Source organism: Anguilla rostrata, chromosome 5, assembly GCF_018555375.3.
Source record: "Anguilla rostrata isolate EN2019 chromosome 5, ASM1855537v3, whole genome shotgun sequence".
Lineage (NCBI taxonomy): Eukaryota > Metazoa > Chordata > Actinopteri > Anguilliformes > Anguillidae > Anguilla > Anguilla rostrata.
The window spans coordinates 18822469-18844656 of NC_057937.1; the positions used below are offsets into that span (position 1 = coordinate 18822469).

Below are 22188 nucleotides of genomic sequence, written 5' to 3' on the forward strand. Positions count from 1 at the left end.
TTCACATTGAGTTATGTACTTTTTTTTAAAAATCAGATGGAATAGTTTCACGTCTTCAAAACAGCATTGTAGTTTACTTTGATATATGACTTGTATGCTAAGGCAATTTTTTTTTTCGTAAAAAGTGACTTTATTGGTTAGTGGTCTCAATAGATGATAACAAGCCAGTAATAAAAAAAAAAAACTTGTTATCATGAAGCTTATGTCTTTGATAGTTATATATTGAGCTCAGCACTTTAAAGACACCAATGAACCTTTAAAGACATTATATAATAAAATACATAATTCCACATGGATACAGGCTTAATACTGTAGGTGTAGATCTGTATTACTTCCTAACACAAACACATTGACTGTCCTGTTAAAATATATTCCACTCTAGTACAATATTCGAAAATTTTAAAAAATCATGTAAGATGCTTGTATTGTAATACATTAGGTGCTGTTCCTATTAAAATGATTTGAGACAGGGAAGTAAAAATCATTTCAAATACTCTATCTAAACTGCTAAGCACATTCGTTTCTAGACATCCACTTCCACACTGTGTTTTTGTCTGGCCTATACAGGTTTTAGTGGGAACGCCGAATATAGTCGGAAATTCTGTGGTATGGAAAATAGGTTCTTTCAATCAAGCCCCCCTCTTTAAAAAACCGGTTTTTAAATTACATAACATGCATTTTTTAAAATGCATTTACAATGCTGGTTATGTCAAAGGTACAAATACAGTGTCCTGTGACCTTAGGTAAGACCAGCTCCTTACCCATTATACTACACTACTACACTGTTATATATTTTTCATTTGGCAAGCAATGAAATACCTCATATCTCAATTGGTTTTGAGGCTATGACATGACATTGTGTTAAATATGGCAGTACGCTATAGTAATAAATTGCTACATGATCAAAATGAAAAAAATACATATCTTTCTGTGAGTCAATGCAGAGACTGGATGAAGTTGTATGCGCACTCCACAGAAAATAGTAGTTCTAATGTGAATGTGGCTTAACATTACTCACCATGTTTGAAAAAAGCTTCTCCTAATGTATCCTTTTTGTTAAAAATGTATTAGGCCGATGTTTGATTTCACTAGTGAGACTATCTTATGTAAAGAAAAATAAATTGAATGCATTTGCTGGAGAATGGGATCCTGTGTTCCGCCTGATTGGTGATGAGTCATGACCTACATTATTTGAAGCAATAGCAACAGCCAATTAGGATTATTTGAAGGCAGTTATAGCAGAAAATACATGAAATGTACAAATGCATATTTGCCTTGCTTGGGCATCTAAGATGTTAGTGTCTTCCCCAGTCTTCTGTGTGTATGTGTGTTGGTGTTACTTTTCATTTGCAATTCAATTCAATTTCTGTTCAATTAAATTCTATTTGTACATCACTTTTGAGAGAGGCACTGTCACAAAGATGCTTTGCAGTCGCAGACAAAAAATTTTGGAAAAGACCAAGCCCCTCATTCATCAAATGAGATAAATGACTCCCCAGTGACAATAAAAATAGACTCCCCGGTAGGAAGTAATCTCAGGAGGAATTCAGATTCATCTGGCCTGCCTGGTGTCAGTAGTTAAAGATAATCTAAATGGTAATAGACAGCTAACAGGGAATCTATCCGAGCAAATAGACATATAGGGTGGGCATATTATAGCCAGATGCATTAAACTAGCTGGTAAAATAGTCCAAGCAAAGAAATCCACATCAATATGAAGATCAGGAGGATCAAGCTGATGCATCTAGGCCTCTGGGTTGTCTCATGGCATAGGCTTGAACCAGGAGAGGGCGGGGGGCTGGAGCAGCGTGTGTGGGGAAAGGGTGGGTAAAAGGGGCAGATGCCCCAGCAAAGAGAACAGAAATGCAAATGCTGTTCTAGAACATTACGATGTTAAGTATTGCACATAAAGGTCTGAGTGTAGTATGGAAAAGCCCCAGAGTGCCATGATATTGGCATCAAAAGCTTCATAGAAAGAGAGTGTACACAACCACAAGAGTGGTTTTGGACTGACACAGACTGCTCTGTGGTCCTGATCAACCCTTGGGGCCGTTCTGTGTGGAGTTTGCATGTTCTCCCTGTGTCTGCGTGGGTTTCCTCCGGGTGCTCCGGTTTCGTCCCACAGTCTAAAGGCATACAGGTAGGCTAATTGGAGATTCTAAATTCCCCATAGGTATGAGTATGTGAGTGAATGGTGTGTGTGCCCTGTGATAGATTGGTGATATATGATCAATATCCCTGTGCTTATAACTTACATATTTTGTATTTAATAATCTTTTTAAAGTAAAATACATTCTCAGCATGCTTTTACCAAAATAATATATGGACATGCCACCCAGAGAATAAAAAATACACAGACAGTCTACATACAAGATGGGAGGGAAGAAAGAGAATAAAAGCAAGGCACACTGAGGAATAGGTTTAGCTGTTACTTGCTAATGCAGGGTACTCCACCATGTGTCTATGTGAAAAATAATCTCTGCTACAGAGCCTATCCATTATGAGCCAAAGAGCAAGAAACCTTCAAGGGGAGGACACATGATGAAAGTTGCCTCTTCTTCAGCAGATTTGTTTTGTCCTTTGCCCGGAATTTGTTACAAACAAAACCCTTAACCAATTACACCAAACTTCCTGAAGCTAATACAGGCTGCACCTGAACCTTTAACAAGGCCTGCAGAAAGTCCCCTTATCCTCAGTTACCGTTGTCATCCGTCAAGTGTTTACCTCAGAGGGCACATTTTAAGTTAAAACAATGTAAAGGTTTGGGCATATCACAAGCATGTATTTTAGTATAATCCCTAATATTATCAATATTATTGTTCGGGTACAGATATCACTGTCACATTATTTTTTTAAACATTTTTGTCTGTTTTCTTAGCTGTGGTTTGCTGTCTACCTATGGCTCTAGCCAGTTTCATCCTGTTCACCTTCGTAATTGATTTATATATGGTTTTCAAGTAGCTAGCCAACCAAGTTATCATTAGATTACTGAGGCATTCATTCAATATCATTTGACAATGTAGATTGTTACCATTTCTTGTGCCGATAGCAATGATCTGTAGAATACAAGTTCTGCAATCGGATGAACAAAGTAAGCCATTAGTTAACTTAAAGTACTTTACATATAGGCTATCTGAAACCTATACGAGATTGAGAGCAAGAAGAATAAATAAAAAAGTCAAACCGGCCATACTACAATTCTGTTTTAGGAAGGTATTCAAAGCTAACAAATGTCAGGTGTACACTAGCCATGTTTTAACCCCATTACTTTTCAATATGATGCCCATAACATAACGGTATTAGGCCCTAATTGGTTGCTTTCTAAAAGTAGGCAATATAATATTATATGTCCATATATATGGTCACGTAGTAGAGGCAGAGACTCTGGGGATTTTCAAGACTAGGCTTGAAACGGTGTTAGATACTATCTAGTCTGTAGGTAATCAGAGCACTAAATTCAGTTAGAAAAATGGCGAGCATTGTTTGGCTGAATGACCTGTTCTCGTCATTATGTTATGCAATGTTATATGCAGTAGCGTATATATTACATTAATAAGAGATGAAACATCCCAAGAATTCCATTCAAATTCTGATATTATCTGCATCAAATGCAGAATGCATTAAATCACATATAAACTCGGTTATTTGACAAAGCAGACTGCCCATACAGGTACTGGAAATATGTGTAATTAATTCGTTGGAAATGAGCAGGGTGACATCCCAGATAGCCAGCGACGCAAGCGAGTGCCTAATCAATAACACAATGCCCATGAATTGTTATGTCAAAATCATTTGCTACTGTTTAGCCACCGTCTTGAAGCAGAGGACAACTCCAAATCTGTTGGCTACTGAACGATTGATACATTTTCTCAAAGCTTTATTCTACACAACATAACCATTAGCCTATCTGAAGATTCAATGGATTATTCACTAATTCTTGAAAATAAAGGGTCACAGGCGTCACCCAGGAAACGGTGAACTGTTTTTTCGGGGAGACTTGGTATCAGGGATATTGACCTGAGAATAACGGTAGCAGAAAATAACAGTATATTTCTAAGGTGCAGAAAATGTCAAACGTTTTTTAATGGAGTGTGAACTCCACCCACCTGTGGCACTGGCACGTTCGGCGCGCTGCGGGCGCATTCACCGGATGCACGTACACCGCGTTGTGCCTTGTACACGTCGGAGGCACTCGAAGTAGTTCACCAATTAGAGGGGAACATAGTTAATGCGGGGACAAAAGCAACATGTCGAACACATACTGCACACGTGATAAGCCAATCGAAATCTGATGCATTGCCATTGAGATCATAGACTGTGAGGTCAGTGGAAGTAGGACCATCCGTCCCACTCCCAACTTGAACCTGCCGACGATTTGCCCAGGTGAAAAAGACTAGTTTTTGTATTACCAAGCGAGGGAGAGGTGGTAAGCACGTTGTCGCTATGCAATTGAAGTATTGGGATCATGTCTAACCACGACATTAGATTCATTAAATAGCTAATACATATTTATATGCTTGGCTAACACCATAGTACTGACCGGGCTGCAATAACTGGCTGGGTTGTTTATCGTCGTTAGTTCACACTGCTCTGTACACCGATCGGCACATGCCTGATTTTTGGCTACTGCTGGTAAGCTATCAAGTTCGCGGGCCAAATAATTGTTGCTCGTACCGTTTCCTGACGTGACTGTGATACTTAAACCCTCACACCTTAGCATTTCAGGTCTCACCAGAAGATTGGATAAAACATTGCTAGCCACCGCTGAAGCTAGGCTGTTCGCTACAATAAATTATAATCACATTAAGAAATGTTTTTTTTTTTTTTTTTTTTTTTTGCCGATTTGAAGGGAACCCATACATTGAGAAGAAACATGCGTTTAAATAATTTTACTACATTTAAATAAGTGTAGTACTATACTACTGAATTTGCACACTTGCACGAAGGTTAAAGTCATAAAGTTGACAAACTAACGTTAACCATCTAATATTTCACTGAAAGCGTTGGATAAGAGCTAACGTTACCTAGCTGCTAGCTAAGTGACGATCAGGGCCTTTATCTGATGGTGAATAAGAACAGTGGCCTGCAACTGGTGCAGTATGAATAATTTCTGTTATTTTTTCTTTCTTTCCCCTAGTTTCGTTTTTTGGGTCAGGGTAGTGTCGTTAAGACGGTTTCTTCCTGATATAAATTCATGAAATAATTTCAGGAAAATATGTTCGGAAAATATGAAAATATGTCTGTTCACGATTTTATTGTCAGCATTGTCATCTAACTGTGCTCCCATCAAGTTTGTGGAGCTTACAAAAATACCTGAGTGCTATCGATTTTGAGGATTCATTACGCATCAAATAAAAATAAAAAATAAAAAAGCACTTAAATGGCCTTAAACGCAATATGTTAGTGTGTAACGTTGATCTTAAGCATACAGGGGCATCTCAAGCGGACGTGCAGATAGAACCTGAAAGAGCACATGATATTCGTGTGCACCTGGCGCTATCAGGGAACCATTACAGTAGCACTGCCTTGCATCGTGCTGAGTATAGGGGAGACCGAGTACAGTAACACCTTTTGCTTTTTGCATTTCCACACAAAATCTATTGATGGTGAACATCAGATTTTTCTTTATGTGCTTCTTGGATCTGTCTGCGGCTGCCAACCAATTTTGAGTCATAGACTGATGTAAATAATTAATATATTCCACAATTATTGTGTTAAGACAAGGATTACATTTGTTACAACTGTCCTTGTGGGTACAGTTGTAGCAATTATTTAATGCTCTAAAGTTTTCTTTTATGGGAAATCCATTATTTCAAACCACTTCCTAATTCCAGTCGCTTTTGCAATTATGTCTGCTCATGTAAGTAAAGGTTTATTTTTCTATAAGAATATGATGTGGTAAATGCAGCCTATGAAAATAGCCCCCACAATTTCCCTTTCATTCCTGTTAATTCCCATGGAAAGTTTTCAGCCCTGAATATTCCCAAATTTGTGTTACTAGCCAAGTAAAAATGATGCTCTACACATCAAAACATTGGTTAACAAATTTCTTTCCATTGCTTATACATACTTTGCAGTAAATTGTTTCCATAGTGAGCTTTGAGTGTGATAAACTAGTGTTTAACTCAGTCCATGATACAAGGTGTGATAGGTTGAATGTGGGATACAGTGGTTGTTCGGTGTCGCTTTTAAAATTACTTCACACTGAACACATAATACTTTTGGAATTTGAGCCGTTCCTTTCCCCAGGTGTTTAGAATATTAAAGCAAAAATCATTGTTTGGAAGAAGACTCAGCATACACACTGGTTCTTCAGGAATAGCATGCCCTCTGGCCCACAGTAATTCAAGCAGTGTTCTTTGGGTCAGCACTGCTCTTACCGCCCCCATAGCTGCTCATTAAGTGCCTACAGTTTGAATGGTAGCCAGAACAAGACGATATTTCACTTTAATTTTTGAGATCAGTGAAAGTAACAGATTTTTTCTGGGCTCAGACACGCAGCATGCACTCGGTTGACGGTGACTGTTGGTGACACAGACTTGGTCAGTGTTTGTGCTAATAAGCTGTTCTGAAACCAGGTATGCTCTACAAGAGCCAGGTTTGAATGTTGAGTTTCAGCCAGTGAACTCTGGGCACCCAAGAGAGTAAAAAGAAGCATCTCTCTTCCTGTGATGTGTAATTCTGTGATTGTTACCATAACAACACCCGAGGCAGCCGATGCAGTTCCATTTTACGCCTCAGCCGAGCTCACCGCCTCAGCCGAGTTTACCGCATGATAGGTGCAGAAGCCACAAAAACGAATCGCTTCAGGGGGCGGCGCTGGGTTTAGGGCACAGCATCGGATTCAAGCCTGCACATCTCATGACACTATACATAACCCCTTAATTTCATGGGAACATCCACTTATTGTAGCGGCAGTAGGCCAGGGCAGGGCTCCACACTAACATTATTTTTCAGGGAGCACGTGCTCCTAGATTATTTTTCCAGTTAATACACATCTGTTTTCAGGAGCAAATGCTTCTAAAATTTGACTGCAGAGCTCTGCAGGAACATGCCAGCTTAGATTTTAGCCATTCATAAATTGTTCTGTACTTCATAGTTTGTTTTTAAAATAGTTTAGATCTGCCTTCACTGAATTGATGTGATGTTGGGTTATGACCCAGATGCAGGCGTGCTTATGGCCCTGAACTGCTGTTCTTTTTTTCAGGCTTATAGCACAGAGTTAATAGACTGGTGCCACGGCTTTTCTTCTGATGGCTTCTCTCTTTTGCAGGTTTTTTCTGTCTTTGCTGAGATGGGGGGAGAGAAGAAAGGTGGTAAAAATGGGAAGACCAAGAGGAAGTCTCCATCCAAGGAGCGGTCCAGCGGAGACGCGCCCAGAAGGTGAGGAGTAACACCACGTAACCCTGGGGATGGGGAACCCTGTTCCTGGAGGGCTACGTCCATTTTTGGTTTTCGTTTTTACCAAATGAGCAAATCATTGCATATAGCAATGTGTGTTAACCAAAGTGCTTCGCAAATGTGTACTTGTGTTAACAAAGGAACATATTTACATGGAGCGAGACATTAAAAACATATTCTCTTGCTAACTGTCTTGAGTACCTTCAATAAGGGCGTACCGCACAACTGAAACCCAACACAACGCTGAAGTGTTGCATGTGACGGCACCGCACCCAACGCAACCGTACTGATGAAGCCTTTCTCATCAGAGGGAAAAGGGAGAGCAAATTAAAGCCACAAACAAGCGACGCCAGCGGCGGGAAATCTAATAAAGCTTGCCCTGTGTGGGCGGGCGTGCCCCCGCCATCCGCGGACGGATGCTCCATCTTTAGGGGAATAAATTAATTTACCTTGATATCCGATTCATTACATAAAAGCACAATGAATGCGGCGCCATCCATCTAGAGTGTGTGTAATTAATCAGATGAAAGGGATGGCGAACAATTGCTTGTGACAGGTACTGATGGCTGATTGTGGAGCGTAGACAAACAGTCTTTGCAGTCACGACAGCGGCGCCCGCGCCCAACCCCGCGCTCACGTTCTTCTCTTTCCTCTTCCTCCGTCTCTCCACCCCCCTCCCCCTCCCCCACTATTCCTCTCAGTAAAAAGCCTGAGAAGGATAAAGACGAAGCTGCAAAGATGTCTGAAAAGGATCAGAAGCGGAAAGCCTCTCGGAAGGTAATTTTTGTTTGGGCCTCCAGGAGCTGGTAACGAACCGCGTCCACCCTCCCCTAGTTCCCGGCCCCAAAGTTGCCGGGCTGCTGTACTGTTGAGTTTAACCGAAAAGCTTGGCCTATTTCTCACCACTGGCCTGATTTCTGACGGACAAACTCAATGATTGAACAGTCACAGGGTATTAGTCATCCTATCTGACCCTCGCTCGCTCTGTCTCCATTTCTCACTCAGGTCAAGACTCTAAAAACTGAGACCTTTGACAGTGAAATGGAGGATTTTGTGAGGTGAGTTTGTCCTGTATGGAAGTGCTTTTGTCTGGATTAATTTTATGCCGTTGCGCGCGTGTGTGTGCGCGCGCGTGCGTGCGTGTGTGTGTGTGAAAGCACTGTGGTATTTGTGCATGCAAGAGACCAGGCCTCTCTCATCAATATTCTCAGCCTTTACCTATCTCTGGTGGGCAGCGAGATGTCGCATCGGTTGGTGGGGAGTTTTGAGTCCCATTACTTTTCAAATTAAATGAAACGTTTCGGAATTGATTGAAATTATTTTTCCCGTGATTGGGAGTGTCCGAGGTCCTGGACTGCTTCCATTCCAGTTTTCCGCCGCATTCCTCAGATCGCCTCGGGCTAAATTAATCACAGGCCGCGCTCGGGGAAAATTCCTGCGTCGCGGCAGGAAACTAATGAGAGGGTCAGGCTTCGCAGAGACGGCGGGGAACGGGTCCCTGAAGCAGCCTTCCTCTCAGACTGGCCGAGAGCAGTCGGGATTGTGGGTTTGAGGGTGTCAAGTGGTGGCTACAGAAAGGAATCCTCTAACTATGAGCAGGGAAGCTATTACTGAGGGTCTCTTCAGCGAGAGGTTTTCACATTACCCATACTGCCTTCTGCCAGGAGAACAGTCGCCAATTTGGCCTCTCTTTCACTGGCTGTCTCTCCTGCTCTTGCTTGCCATCATTCGCGCTCTCTTACTCTCTTTCTCTCTCCCCCGTCCCCACTTTATTTGCTTTAACAGGTTTTGTACTCAGTGCCAGATATAGACATCATGCATCAAAGAATACAGATGAATGACGGTACAGTCAAATATAAAAGATAAGCATAAGGAATGAACCCCTTCGTGCAAGCCCCCTAGTGGCCAGCACCCCGACGTCCTGAGATTGTTCAACTCAGGCCTTCATTGCTCCTGCAACCAAACTCTTCTGTGTTCTAGCTTTATTACTAGATGATACACGATAACTATGCCAAATACAGGGCTTAATTTCCACCATTGTCACCTAGTTTGTCCATTTAACAAGCACTCCCGTCTTGTCCATAGAGTGTACAGAGGAACTGGAGAGGTTAGGAGTGGCCAGTCAGTGAAGCCTACAAAGTATTAGGAAACAACCTCTACTGTGCATGTTCAAAACTGTTGAGGGCAAAATGAGCTTGCTGCCCATTGAATTCAATGTAGAAATCCAAGGTGATTTAACAACCAAAGAAAACCTCATCGGCCCATTTTTTGTGATCATAAATTTCATTATGTGCAGCGGTTTCTGAAACGATGTTTGTTTTGGTCCAGAATTCTTGGGGAAATATTTATTAAAATGTGCATATTTTATTACACAATGCATATTTTTCAATCTGCTTTTCATATGAAATGTAACGATCCTAATCGGTTTCAAAATACCATCAGGGAAGTTTTATTTTGCCATTCACTTGGGGAGCTGAGTGTTTTGCCCTCAACAACAAATAATGTGCAGTGAAGGTTACTACCGGGGCTTCACCGCTTAGGTTGGCTAAGGACGTGCTGTCCCGTCTAGTTACAAATGCATGTCTATGGTCTGGTCTCATCTCCAACTAGCATGGTCAATAGCGCCTCTCTGGGAGTTCATAAAATATTCTTGCACCTCAAAAGCACAACCGCATGAATGGTTGCTTCAGCACAATGTTGCGCAGATGACCATAACATTACGCAGTGATACAAGCACTTGATGAGGTGTAATTGTTTTTTCCTTCGGTTTTTGGAAAAGTTCTTAATTTTGCCAACTCATTACATGGCTAAAGTACATTACATACATTACATACAGCATTGGCAACTCTATCAGAGCGCTACACAAAGTGTATAACCATAACAGGAAAAGTATACAAACCTAGGATACGTCAAGTCAGGAACACCCTAGTGAACTGGACCGATGGTTAAACGGATGTAAGTATTGCTTGTGATATGGTTTGGAGTGTCTCAGAAGAGGAGGAGGAAGCATGAAGTGGTCAAGGAGTGTATGATCCAGCACCATGTTATACTTTAACCTGTTTTATGTATGTGATTGCTTAGTATTTCAATTCAAAATAAAATGCAAAGGAGAACAACATTTTCGCCAAGATAATTGCATTTGTGGCACTTCATTTTTACCAAAACTATGAATATGAACTAAATTAGTATTATAAATGGTACAGGTGTCTTTGTTCCATCTTTCAAGTCTTTGTGATGCTCACATTTGGAGTCCTAAAGCCTTAAATAGGACACTAACTAAATGGGTGAGGATTGGCCTGATTTTAGGGACGATGTTTATGGTAATGTGTATTTTGTTTGTTATAAAGCTGTGTTTTGTACAGTAAAGTTCAGGAAATGGAGAACACCTGAATATTGACTCAACTCAACAGCCTGCTGTTGTATTCATGTGGGAAATCTGTTGGCCTTTACATGATTTTCCATAGCTTAGCCCCCTTATTTTTCTAACCTTTAGACAAATGAGTGCACCATGTTATTACTTGGCAGAACAGGTTATTTTAATGGTTACATTCAGATGGTTTGGCTTGGCTCCAATGTGCACACTGTGGGGAATGACAAAAATAACAATTATGTAATTAATTGCATGTAATTACAGTAATTTTATTATCATGGTTATTTTGTATAATTACTGTAATTATATCATTTTTGGTCACTGGCTATGGAATCGTGAATTTAAGCAGTGAAAGCTACATCCTGTGTGCTAACTAATTACACGTTGATTGTTATGAGGATGAATAGTACGAGTGTTTGATGTATGTCATTTCCTTTTTTTCTTAGCAGGGCTTTGAAGGTTTCCTTTTATTTCAGTTGAGATTAGTTTTCAGCTTCAGTTCTTTTTCCATGACTTGTACACGACTGTGCATGAACTCGGTGGGAAATAAAGCTGTAGCAGTAGCATGAATGCAAAAAGGAATCGGCATGAAGTCTATTTAAGGCAGCACAAATTCAAATTAGAAGTGTGAATGTGAACTGAAAGCCACCGGGACGATGTTTTTCTCACCGCTTTCAACAGAGCTCCTGGTCATGTGACCGTGAAAGCAGAGCCAGAGGATGGCGACTTTGTGGCCGAGAAAAGGGGGAGGAAGAGAGTCAGAGAGAGCGAGCCGGCGGAGTCGACCGCGTGCTCATCATCGTCGTGAGTGACAGCCGGTCTCTCTGTCAGGGGACACAAACGACGCCCTTCAGTCTTCCTCTCTGTCACCCTTTTGCTCTCCGTCAGTGTCCGCTTTCCCTCGCCTTATTCTGTCTGTGTCTCTCCCTCAATCTGTCCCTCCCTCTCGATCTGTTCATCTCGTGTCTCTTGCTCTTTCCAACTCTCCATTTTGTTCCCTACAAAAAGGGTAAATGAATCGAATAATGAATTAAGAGTACTGAAGTTGATTAATGGATTATCAGGCACCCTCCTAAAACAAATAACCATTTAAGTGTAATAAATTAATACAGTTTCTCCATCAGTTTGCAGGACGGACGATGATGCTAAAGTAGGCTTATAAAAAATAAATAAAAGGTCCTTAATTTTTATTTTGAACAAGAGAACTTAAAGAAGGTCACAGTCTGAAGATTCAGATCAGAATTCAATTAACAATCATTCAATCAAAGCTAATCACAGCTCCATCAAGCCCTAATTAATTCAGAGCTCAGCTGTAGTTGGCAAACCGAGTGTGTCCCCGCCCAGGGACTAGGTTTTATAAATATTGAAAGGCAGGGGGGTTATTTTTTGAATAAATTACATTTTCACGGCACGGTAACCATGTAGCGATCCAGATTTGGATGGGTATCCACAACGGCGCTATTTAGAGGTCACTTACTTGGCGGGTAAGTATGGGACAAGGGCGTCCGATGCGGGACAAACCAGCGCTGGCTGAAAATACGGGGTGTCCCGGGTAATACGTGACGACTGGAAACCGAAAGTAGGGCTTGAAGGTCTGCCAGCCTGGTTAGCATTAGCCCCTCGGGCTAACAAACGCAGACTGCGCTGGGACTGAGCCTCGAGTTAATGGATTCCTGCTCCTCAGCCTGAACAGGCATGCAGCGGAACTCCTGCGCCTGGTTTGATCCAGATCGATCCTGAGCATTCCAAATGCCTTCTGCTGGAACAGCAAGGGCTTTTCATTGGCTCAGATCATAAGTGCTGTAGCAGTCCGTAACGCCAGTTTTACACCAGTCTTGGATCCCTTGTTGTTCGTTCTCTCACCTCATCAAATATTATTGGACCATACTTCAATGTTTTCTTTTTAGCTCACTGTCTCACATTTTCCACACTGCATTTCATAGTTTTGGTATTATTTAAATTACTGGTAAGCTGAACATTAAGTTGCAGAAAAACATTTGTTTTAGCTTGATTAATTTTTATATCCAGGGAAAAATATGCATTCTTATAACAGTTGGGATTTAGTAAAAATAGTCTTACGATCATTCGTTAAAATAAAATTTGTTCTCCTTGATTGAAGTTGTCTGTGAAGGTCCTTGAAAACCCTTCCGATTTTAATGTTAGAATTGCTATTGGGATTCATAAAAGATCAAAATGTTTACAAATTTGTGTGTCTGGAAGAGGAAGCTTACGGACTGAGTTTCAGGCTTCAGGGGTGTTGTGTAATGTGAGAATTGCTTCACAAGATGGGTGACAAATCGGTATTTTCACCACTCAGTGTGAAGAAGAGGAAGAAGGTGAAAGAGGAGGAAGAGGAGGTTAGAGATGAAGGCCAGAGGGTAGAGACGATGCAAAAGAAGAAAAAAAAGGTACTTTGCCCCATTCACTGCAAAAAATGTCTGTCTATTAATGTTTTAGTTTTTTATTGAGACTTCAAATCTTATTTTTTTCTTCAGATACAAAATAGCTTGTTTTAAATTACTGTTAGCTTGACAAGTGAAATTTACAAACCTTGAAATGTGTCAAACTCTCATCTCAATGGCTATATTTTTGTTTTATTTAGCAAAACAAGTATTTTAGTCTTATGTTGAAATGTTAAAACATTAAAAAGGGACATACACCAGGAATATCTTGCAGAAATATCTTTATCTTTATTGAAGAGAGAGACAGAGAGCGAGCGCCATCTTCCCCATTTCACACCACAGCCCACAAGCCGACTGACCCCTCCCCAAACCCTGGGCTACTGCCAATTCTGCCTGACTCTGTGGTGCTGCCGGCCGCAGTCGGCACAGGCACAGCCATGGTTCAGTCCAGGACCGTTGGGCTCATCCATGCACTAGAACAGTGTCTTTAACAGGAACAGCCACTGAGCTACCCCCGAGCTGTCTTTTACATTTATATAAATTATGTCTAGCAAGATAGCGATTATCTGTACCTTATCCCTGGCCTCTAGCTTTACAAAAAAAAAAAAAAAAAAGTAACTACCTTCTGCCGATACCTAGTTTTGAAATAGGGTCTGCTTTTACTCAGATCGGAAACCTTTATTGGAACAATTGTCTGTACCAAATGACGCCGCCTGTTCCAAGCCACAAATTTGTAGCAGTTAAACCATTTTAAGGTGGAGCTGGTGGCGTGCCAACCCATACCGAGAATTACTGCTGAAATAATGCAAGTCTGTTCTGGTGAAAAGATGTGTGCGTCTCCACTTTCCTTTAGCTCACAAATCACACTCCAGGGCTGGAAGGAACAATAAGCCAAGGTGGGACCTCTCAATAAATCAGTTTTATTTTTATATAGTGTTCTTCACACAAAGGCTTCCCGGAGCGCTCCGCAGTTAAACACCTTTCTCAAAATACAAAAGAAAGACACAATTCAGTCAATTACATAGGGCACTTCATACAGGGTACATCAAAGCAAACTACAATCAAAGAGAAATATCTTCCGTTGGGGCTACGCTCCAAATGTTGCTGTTGTGTAACTCCCCCTCCCCCCATTCGTGGCAGCACCTTCTCGGGTTCAGTCAACTTCCCAGGTGTGAAGTTGAGAGTTCTTCTGAGAGTTGCGCCAACATTGACTCCAGTTCACCTTTTATTTATCGATCTGTCCGTCCATCCATCCATCCATCCTCTTGATTTAAGAACAATTGCATGAGTTCGCCAAACTTGGCTTGATCACACTTCTAACAGTAATAGTAAGGAGAATTATTTGATCAGCTTTATAAACTTGTGTCAGAAGGGCTGAGGTAAGAGGGATGGAATTTTGGAGGTGTCAGGTGCTTTTTAGGTCAAGGATTTGAGTGGTTTTCTTAATGGGGTCGTTCCTGTCTTCCCAGGGTCCTATGTTCCCCAGATTTATATGGCACATAATGGGAACATGACAAAGGGTCCTATGTTTCCAGGGTCCTATGTTCCCCAGCTCTACATATGTGCTCTCCCAGGGTCATATGTTCCCAAGGTCCTATGTTCCCTAGCTCTATATAGCACATAATGGGGGTTTGTTGTGTTTATGTAGCTGTTTTGAAGCCTTGTTCCAATAAAAAAAACTGGATAATATGAAATATTTAAACTTGAAACGGGTCAAATTTGACCCAAACACAATAGGAGGGTTAATGTGTGTTTGTGTTAACAGAATATTGAACTGGGGAACATAGAACCCTGGGAACATAGGACCTTGGTAACTTAGGACCCTGGGAACATATATACGCTCCCTTCTTAATCTGTCAGTACAAGAAGATAGATTGAGATTGGACCAGATATACCGAGTTGTCAGAGTAAGGCATGTTGGTTTGACTGACAAGTACCAATGGGAATTCCACTTGTGTGGGTTGAAAGGAATTGTGGGGATTGTAGTTTGACCAAGAGCCAAACACTGGACTTATAAAATATTCTAAATTGTAACATCTGAGCCAGAGATTTTCTGATATAACAAATTATTGCTTAAATATCAAAGGCTCCTTATAAAGGAGGTGGATGATCCAAGTTTCAGAGTGAATTTGCAGATGACACACACCATGGGGACCATGCTAACTTGTGATCCTCATTGTACTTGTCAGAAGCCAAAGGAAGAGAAGGCGGAACAACCAGTGTCCTCAAAGAGGAAGAAGACGAAGGAGGAGATCGAAGCTGCAAAGCTTTTGAAGATAAAGATGAAAGAAGAGGAGGAGAAACAGAGGTGGCGATGGTGTGTGCACTTTGTGTGTGTGTGTGCGCGTGTGTGTGTGAAAAAAATAATATCCTGCCAATGGAGTAAGTGGGGTAAGCGTGTATCCTCCCAAAAGTTTGTAAAAAGTTTGGTACAGTACAAACAAAATTCTAGATACATAATAATTATGAACGTGTAAATATTATAAAAGCGACACTCAAATCTACTCCTCTCTTTTGTTCTTTCAGGTGGGAGGAGGAAAAGTATGAGGATGGTGTTAAGTGGAAGTTTCTGGAACAGAAAGGGCCTTATTTCCCCCCAGAATACCAGCCCCTTCCTGACAACGTCAAATTCTACTACAATGGTGATTACGTAGCTCTCTTTTTTTTTTACCATAGGAAAGTCCCTCAAACCCTCCACCCCCCCCATGTGTGTCTGTTCGTATATATGTGCAAATTTTCAGGTGTGCGTATGTGTGGTAATGTAGCTTAATGGTAGAGAGCTGGACTTGCTACCAGGTAGGACATTGCATTTGTAGCCTTGAGCAAGGTACTTAACCTAAATTGCTTCAGCACATATCCAGCCGTGTTAATGGATACTATGCACAGGTACAAAAGCCGTCGCTCTGGAAAAGAGAGCGCGAGTGTGTGTGTGTGAGAGATATTCCGAGGTAAAAAGGAGTGTGTGTTACTCAGGGGAAGCAGTCAAGCTGAGCCCAGCCGCAGAGGAAGTGGCCCTGTTCTTCGCTCAGATGCTGGATCACGACTACACCACCAAGGACGTGTTCCGCAACAACTTCTTCAAGGACTGGCGGAAGGTGAGCGAGCGAGCGAGGGAGAGAGGGAGGACGAGGAGACACAATGGCAGGAAGAAGGGTGGATGAGAGAGGGAGGGAGCAGGAAGAGGGGGTGGCACAGATCTGTCAGAGATATCAGTCCGACAGGTCTCCACCGCCGTAAGAACAGTCTGGGCATTCTTATTTTTTTTTGTGTTACTTTAATTCATGTAATTTTGGGGGGGGGGGTGTCGGTTGGAGGGTGTGCGGGGGGGTGAAATTGAGGTGGGGGATGGGGGGGGGGTTGTTCTCTTTACAGGATCCCAGGATGCCTAAAGGCGAATAACATGCAAAATTAATTTCTTGCCGCTCAGCTCTGCTCTTGAAAAATGTGGGTTTGTGTAAGAGCATTGATATGCTAATCCTGACAAGCTGCTTTCCCCACATGTGAACAAATCCAATTAAACTATTTCACAATGACAAGAAACCCCCTCATCTCTCCCCACCCAGCCACTCTACCTCCGAGACCTGCCCCCTACCTGTCAGTCACCCAGAGAACGAGAACCGGCTTGCTGTGCTAGTGTGTGATTGATAGCTCAGTTCTTTTTACAAAGAGTAATTGTTTGAGCTTGTTGTGTGTTGGCAGTGAGGGTGTTCAGGTACTGGCAGGGTGTAATTGGTGCATAGTGTGTGCGGGGGTCGGGTATTGTTTTTACGCAGTTGCGTGTTGACCGTTGGAGTATCGGTAAGTAGGAGGTGACGCTAGGTTTTCCACAGCGTGTGCTGTGGGTGAGACGTATTGTCATTCAGTGAATAACTATAAAATGTTTTGTTCTTCTAAACATTTCTGATTGTAGCTAAACGTGAAGGCCTTGATTATAACCGTGAAATACCACTGACATCTGCGTGCTTGAGCTACCATTGTTATGAAGTACGGACTGCAAACACCTACTCTGCCTTCAGTTCCATTACAAGTACACTGAAACTTGCTGATGTTTTCCCTGCTGCAAGTTTGTAAATCAACCATGAAAATGGAGCTATGTAAATTTTTATGTCGGGAATAAGCATCTGTCACTTGCACAAATGTTCTTTTCTGTGTGTATGTGTGTGTGTGTCTATCTGTCTGTCTGTGTCTGTATGTAGTATGTGTCAGTGTACCTGTGTGTGTTTATGCGCATGCATGTGTGTCTATGCGTGTTTGTGTGTGCGTGTGTATGTGTGTGTGTGTGCATGTGTTTGTCTGTCTGTCTGTCTGTGTACATGTGCACGCACCTTCCGTACACGTCTGTGTAGCAGGGGCAGAGATTGTTGCGCTGTTTTCTCATTGGCTGTCTTTCCGTTCAGGAGATGAGTCTGGAAGAGAGAACGCTGATTACGGATCTGAATAAGTGTGACTTTGGGGAGCTGTTTGCTATGCACCAGGAGAAGGTGCAGGCCAGACGCAACATAAGCAAGGAAGAAAAACAGGTGGGTTGAGCTCGGGGGCAAGAGAAGTGTGGTTAAGAACTGGGTGGGCAGACTCAGACTGGCACTGCTACAGTATGTAGCATACCCAGGTGGGTGGGGCTCAGAGGCAGGAGGCGGGATCTCTGAATTAACTGACATTATTTTCTGCAGTGTGACTTTTGAATGGGTAGGTCTCGAATACCACAGAACATGTGACAAGCAATTGAATGCCTAACACACGCATCATATGCATGCTTCAATCTCATTCATTCCAATGCCGTTTCTCTGCAGTAATTCAAAGGCCAAATTCAGCAATGTTAAAAGTGCTGAGAAAATCATCAAATGCTTAAGACATTTCCAAACCTTTTTATTAAGACATATTTTACAATATTTTAGAAAATGCTTTTGAATTGGGTAGACAGCAGTTAACAGAAGCAAACTTTTTTTCAAATAGTATGGCATTGGGACACAAATACATTTTTTTTCCAGTAGCAGATTCATTTATATAATTATAGGGGATGGCCTCCATGCAACAGATATTTTTTTAATTTTGTACCTTGAGGTTACAAATATTTCCCTTTGTATTAACTTTAGCCACAGAACTCTTTTGTAAAGCACAAAAAAATGAAAGGATGTTTGTTAAAAAATGGTAATCATTGTGACTGAATTTTCATTCCAGTTTAAATTTATTTTGGCCCCCATATCTTACTGAGTATTTTCATATTCCGTATTTTACTGAACAATGTCATTGCTTTTAGCAACAAGTGCCTTGTAGCTCCTGATCTTTTTATGTCCGTTCTGTTTTTTTTGGTATGTTTTTATATGAAACTTTTATTTTTCTGCTGCCATCTTGACCAGGACTCCCTGGCAGAAGAGAGATTGTATCTCAGTGGGACCTGCCTGGTTAAGTAAAGGATAATAAATAAATAAATAAATGAATAATATAAGTGATTAGTGAATTTCCTACCTCCAAAATTCGAATCAGTATCGGTTTCAGAAATCCAAAATTGGTTGGCTCTAGTAAATGTTGACACAATGTTTTATTAAAACTCCTCGTAAAAGGCCTTTTCCCCCAAGGCCTAATCACATTGTCTACTTGTCGATTCACTGTAGTTAGACAGATGTGATCCCTCGCAAACCAAAAACTCTGACATCATTCAATGGGCAAGATGGTGACCTATAACACACGACCCTCCAGGCATATGTGACCCCCGCCTCAGCAATGTTCAACTTAAAGCTGTCAAGATGGAGTGGTAGCATTTGGGCCTATTAGTCACAAACCTGCAGAGACTGTACTGTAGCGATCCACAACATTAGACTCAAATCTGCATGCATTAGGATGCACAGTAGTACAGTGCATTTCCCCCTCTCCTTATTCTGGCTTCAAACCAGCAAGACCCCGAGAGGATGGTGTTCATAAAAGTTGCTGTCACAGGCCATTGTCCTCCAGTATCCCACAATACCCTGGGGTAGCGTTTTATTCACCCCACAAAGAGAAAGTGAGAGAGGGTGGAAGGGAGAGATGTGGTGCGAGAGGTGGTGCATTCTGGGAAAACTTCAAAGTATTCTTAAAAGGGAGAGAGAAAAAGTTGTAAAAAATTCCTATTTTATAGATGTATAAGGTGGAGAGAGGAGGATCCAGGGAAAACCTCAAAGTATTCTTTAAAGGAAGAAAGAGGATGTTACTAAGAATTCCTACCATTCTGGGGAAAAAAAGAAAAAGTTGAGGCAGAATTTCCATTACTGGAATATGAAGAGTTGTGGTCTCTGGGATGGAATGCCGACCAAACCAGCTATCATCAGTCATGGCACACACCTCAGCTGCACACTGTGGTTGGCTCATCTTTCATCAAGACCATGAAGTCATTGTTCGATGTAGCCCAGGCCTCTTTGGACTGACTGGTTTAGTCACTCATAGCTGTGAATTCTCCTAGTCATCGATAAACAAGGTATCCTGCTGATGCAGCATTTACGCTTATGTGAAAATTTTAGATATTTTTTTTTTAACTTTTGCATTTGGTCTGTGAATGTTTATTTTCTGTATGTCTGATGTTCAACTTATGTGAACCTCCTCCCGAATCCTCCCACAACATTATCTGTGGTTTTTAGTGTGTCGTTCTACTGTAGGGCCAGTCAATAGAAAACGTCAACTTGTACTCATTTTGTGGGCATGCTCATATTAGAGCCACATGCAAGAACTGACAACTTCATCAGAGGCTCAACAAGTTCCTTGGGCCATAAGGGGTAATCAAATGATTTTGTTTATCTGAAGCCATGTTAAAAAATATTTATTTTGCGAAATTACTAGTTCAAGTCTGAAACGGTGTCAAAAGACTGCCAAAAAGAAAAGTATTTTGTGAAAATAATTGCATCTCAAGCTGTGCCAAAAAGACTGCAAAAAGCAGTTTTAAAAAAAATTAGTAGTTTACATTGAAGCTGTTGGAAAAAGCTGCAAAAAGAAATCTAATTTGTGACCGTAGTATTTTTCGTGTGAAGCTGTGTCAAGAGACCACAAAAAAAGCATATTTATCTTAAGTTTTATTATAAGCTCATAGCGTGACTTTTGGGGGGAAAAAAAAGGTTGTAACGCAAGTGCCTGATGCATCCAGATGTGAACATCAGGTGGGGGCCAGTACCTGGCGTGTTGGGTTTGGGGGGGGGGGGGGGGGGGGCGATCGTTTTTTATCGACCAGAGCGGCGACGGGGGCCCTTGCCAGGCACCTTGCCTGTTTTTTGAACTGTGTCTGGCTTTATTCCTGATCTGAGACCAATGGCTGGAGGATTAAGTAAGCTCACTGGTGCTTTGATGCGAAGAGGACGGATGAGCGATATCTGATATTTGAGAGCGAATGAGCGAGAGAAAGGAAGAAAGGGAAGGAGAGGTGGCGGAGGAAGCAGAGAGCTTTGAGTGCATCGGGTCCACCCAGATCCCTCAACCTGCCTGTGATCTTTGACATATGGAATTCATGTCACAAAATCTGAATCTCAATACATGGATGTGGAAGATATGCTCCCAGTTATATTTATCGCTGTCACCTTCAGCCTACAAACTAGGGAGCAGAATTGGTTGGATAAATATGGTTAGAAAAGCCGTGGTAAGTTGGTCAGATCAAATGAAGGCCAGAGGGTACTGTGTACATGGGTGCATGGACCAGAGTTGAGTAGGCCTACACAGGGTAGTTACCCATACAGCGTATGTGTATCGTTCTTACAGAATTGCTGCTATGGCGCACATCCAGTTAACATTCACAGGGATTTTCCTGCATGGAGAATTCTCAGGCAGCCGCCTCTACAATATTGTGACCGGTGTTGGCACGAAAAAATTGTTTGCGAGGAGAAGCAGGGGAAAAGACATTACAGTCTTAATTTCTGGCTGTTAAAAATTATAATTCCCACTACTAATAAGATGTGGTGAATTTGATCATGTGATCATGTGTAAAGTGCCACCTCTTCCTCATTCTGAGCCAGGAAAAACCCTGCTAGCATTGTTGTGATCTTGTGCCACATGACATTCTGTACGTGCAGTATTCCTAAAATGTCGGTGTGATAGTGTACAACCCACAACCATGGATTCTGTTTCTGTCTGTGATGGGTGTTTTTTCTGTTCACTTAAGGTAATCAAGGAGGCCAATCAGAAGATAGTGGAGGAATATGGCTTCTGCCTGCTAGACCACCACCGGGAACGCATTGGCAACTTCAAGATCGAGCCGCCGGGCTTGTTTCGTGGGCGGGGCGAACATCCAAAACAGGGCATGCTGAAGAAGAGGATCCAGCCGGAGGATGTCATCATCAACTGCAGCAAGTGAGGGGCAGAATCTGGGAGAGGGGGCGGAGCCATGAGAGAGGGGGCAGAATCTGGGAGAGGGGGGGGCATGAGAGAGGGGTGAACTGGGAGAGGGGGGGCCATGAGAGAGGGGCAGAACCTGGGAGAGGGGGTGGGCCATGAGAGAGGGGCAGAACCTGGAGAGGGGGGGGCCATGAGAGAGGGGGCAGAACCTGGGAGAGGGGGCGGAGCCATGAGAGAGGGGGCTGAATCTGGGAGAGGGGGTGGGGCCATGAGAGAGGGGGCAGAATCTGGGAGAGGGGTGGGGCCATGAGAGGAAGGAGGGGCTGAATCTGGGAGAGGGGTGGGGCCATGAGAGAGGGGCGAATCTGAGAGGGGGGCCATGAGAGAGGGGTGGGGCCATGAGAGAGGGGCAGAACCTGGGAGGGGGCGAGTGAGAGAGGGGCTGAATCTGGGAGAGGGGGTGGGGCCATGAGAGAGGGGGCAGAACCTGGGCGGGGGTTTCAGGGGAAAAAGGGGATGGTGCCAGGAGAAAAGGGGCTTGGCCAGAAGAGGGGGTAGGATAATGAGTACATTTACTCAACACTTTGACATATATTGGAGCATTTTCTAATTACATTTATATTTACTAATATCTAGGTCTGTTGAGAAAAAAGACTAATAACTGTATGTACAAAGACATCTCAGTCGCTGCTGTCTTTTGTCTGAGCATGAATGGGTAGAATCAAGTAG

At 42.3% G+C, this 22188-nt stretch overlaps 1 protein-coding gene across 5 annotated transcripts in view; it reads left to right on the forward strand.

Annotated features, from left to right (window-relative positions):
- zgc:173742 (DNA topoisomerase 1) overlaps positions 1-22188 on the forward strand; it is a 566006-nt gene that overhangs the window by 529534 nt on the left and 14284 nt on the right. The window contains exons 1-11 of one of the 5 annotated variants that reach the window (XM_064335499.1): positions 4229-4383; positions 7274-7383; positions 8103-8178; positions 8407-8459; positions 11453-11575; positions 13089-13179; positions 15363-15490; positions 15700-15815; positions 16147-16268; positions 17571-17693; positions 21287-21474. In XM_064335499.1, the coding sequence (XP_064191569.1) occupies positions 7295-7383; positions 8103-8178; positions 8407-8459; positions 11453-11575; positions 13089-13179; positions 15363-15490; positions 15700-15815; positions 16147-16268; positions 17571-17693; positions 21287-21474 (1109 nt within the window). In that variant the 5' untranslated portion in view covers positions 4229-4383; positions 7274-7294. Of the gene's footprint in view, positions 1-4228; positions 4427-4495; positions 4633-7273; positions 7384-8102; positions 8179-8406; positions 8460-11452; positions 11576-13088; positions 13180-15360; positions 15491-15699; positions 15816-16146; positions 16269-17570; positions 17694-21286; positions 21475-22188 lie in introns of those variants that run through there. The other 4 variants (XM_064335500.1, XM_064335498.1, XM_064335501.1 and 1 more) reach the window with 4 other exon arrangements.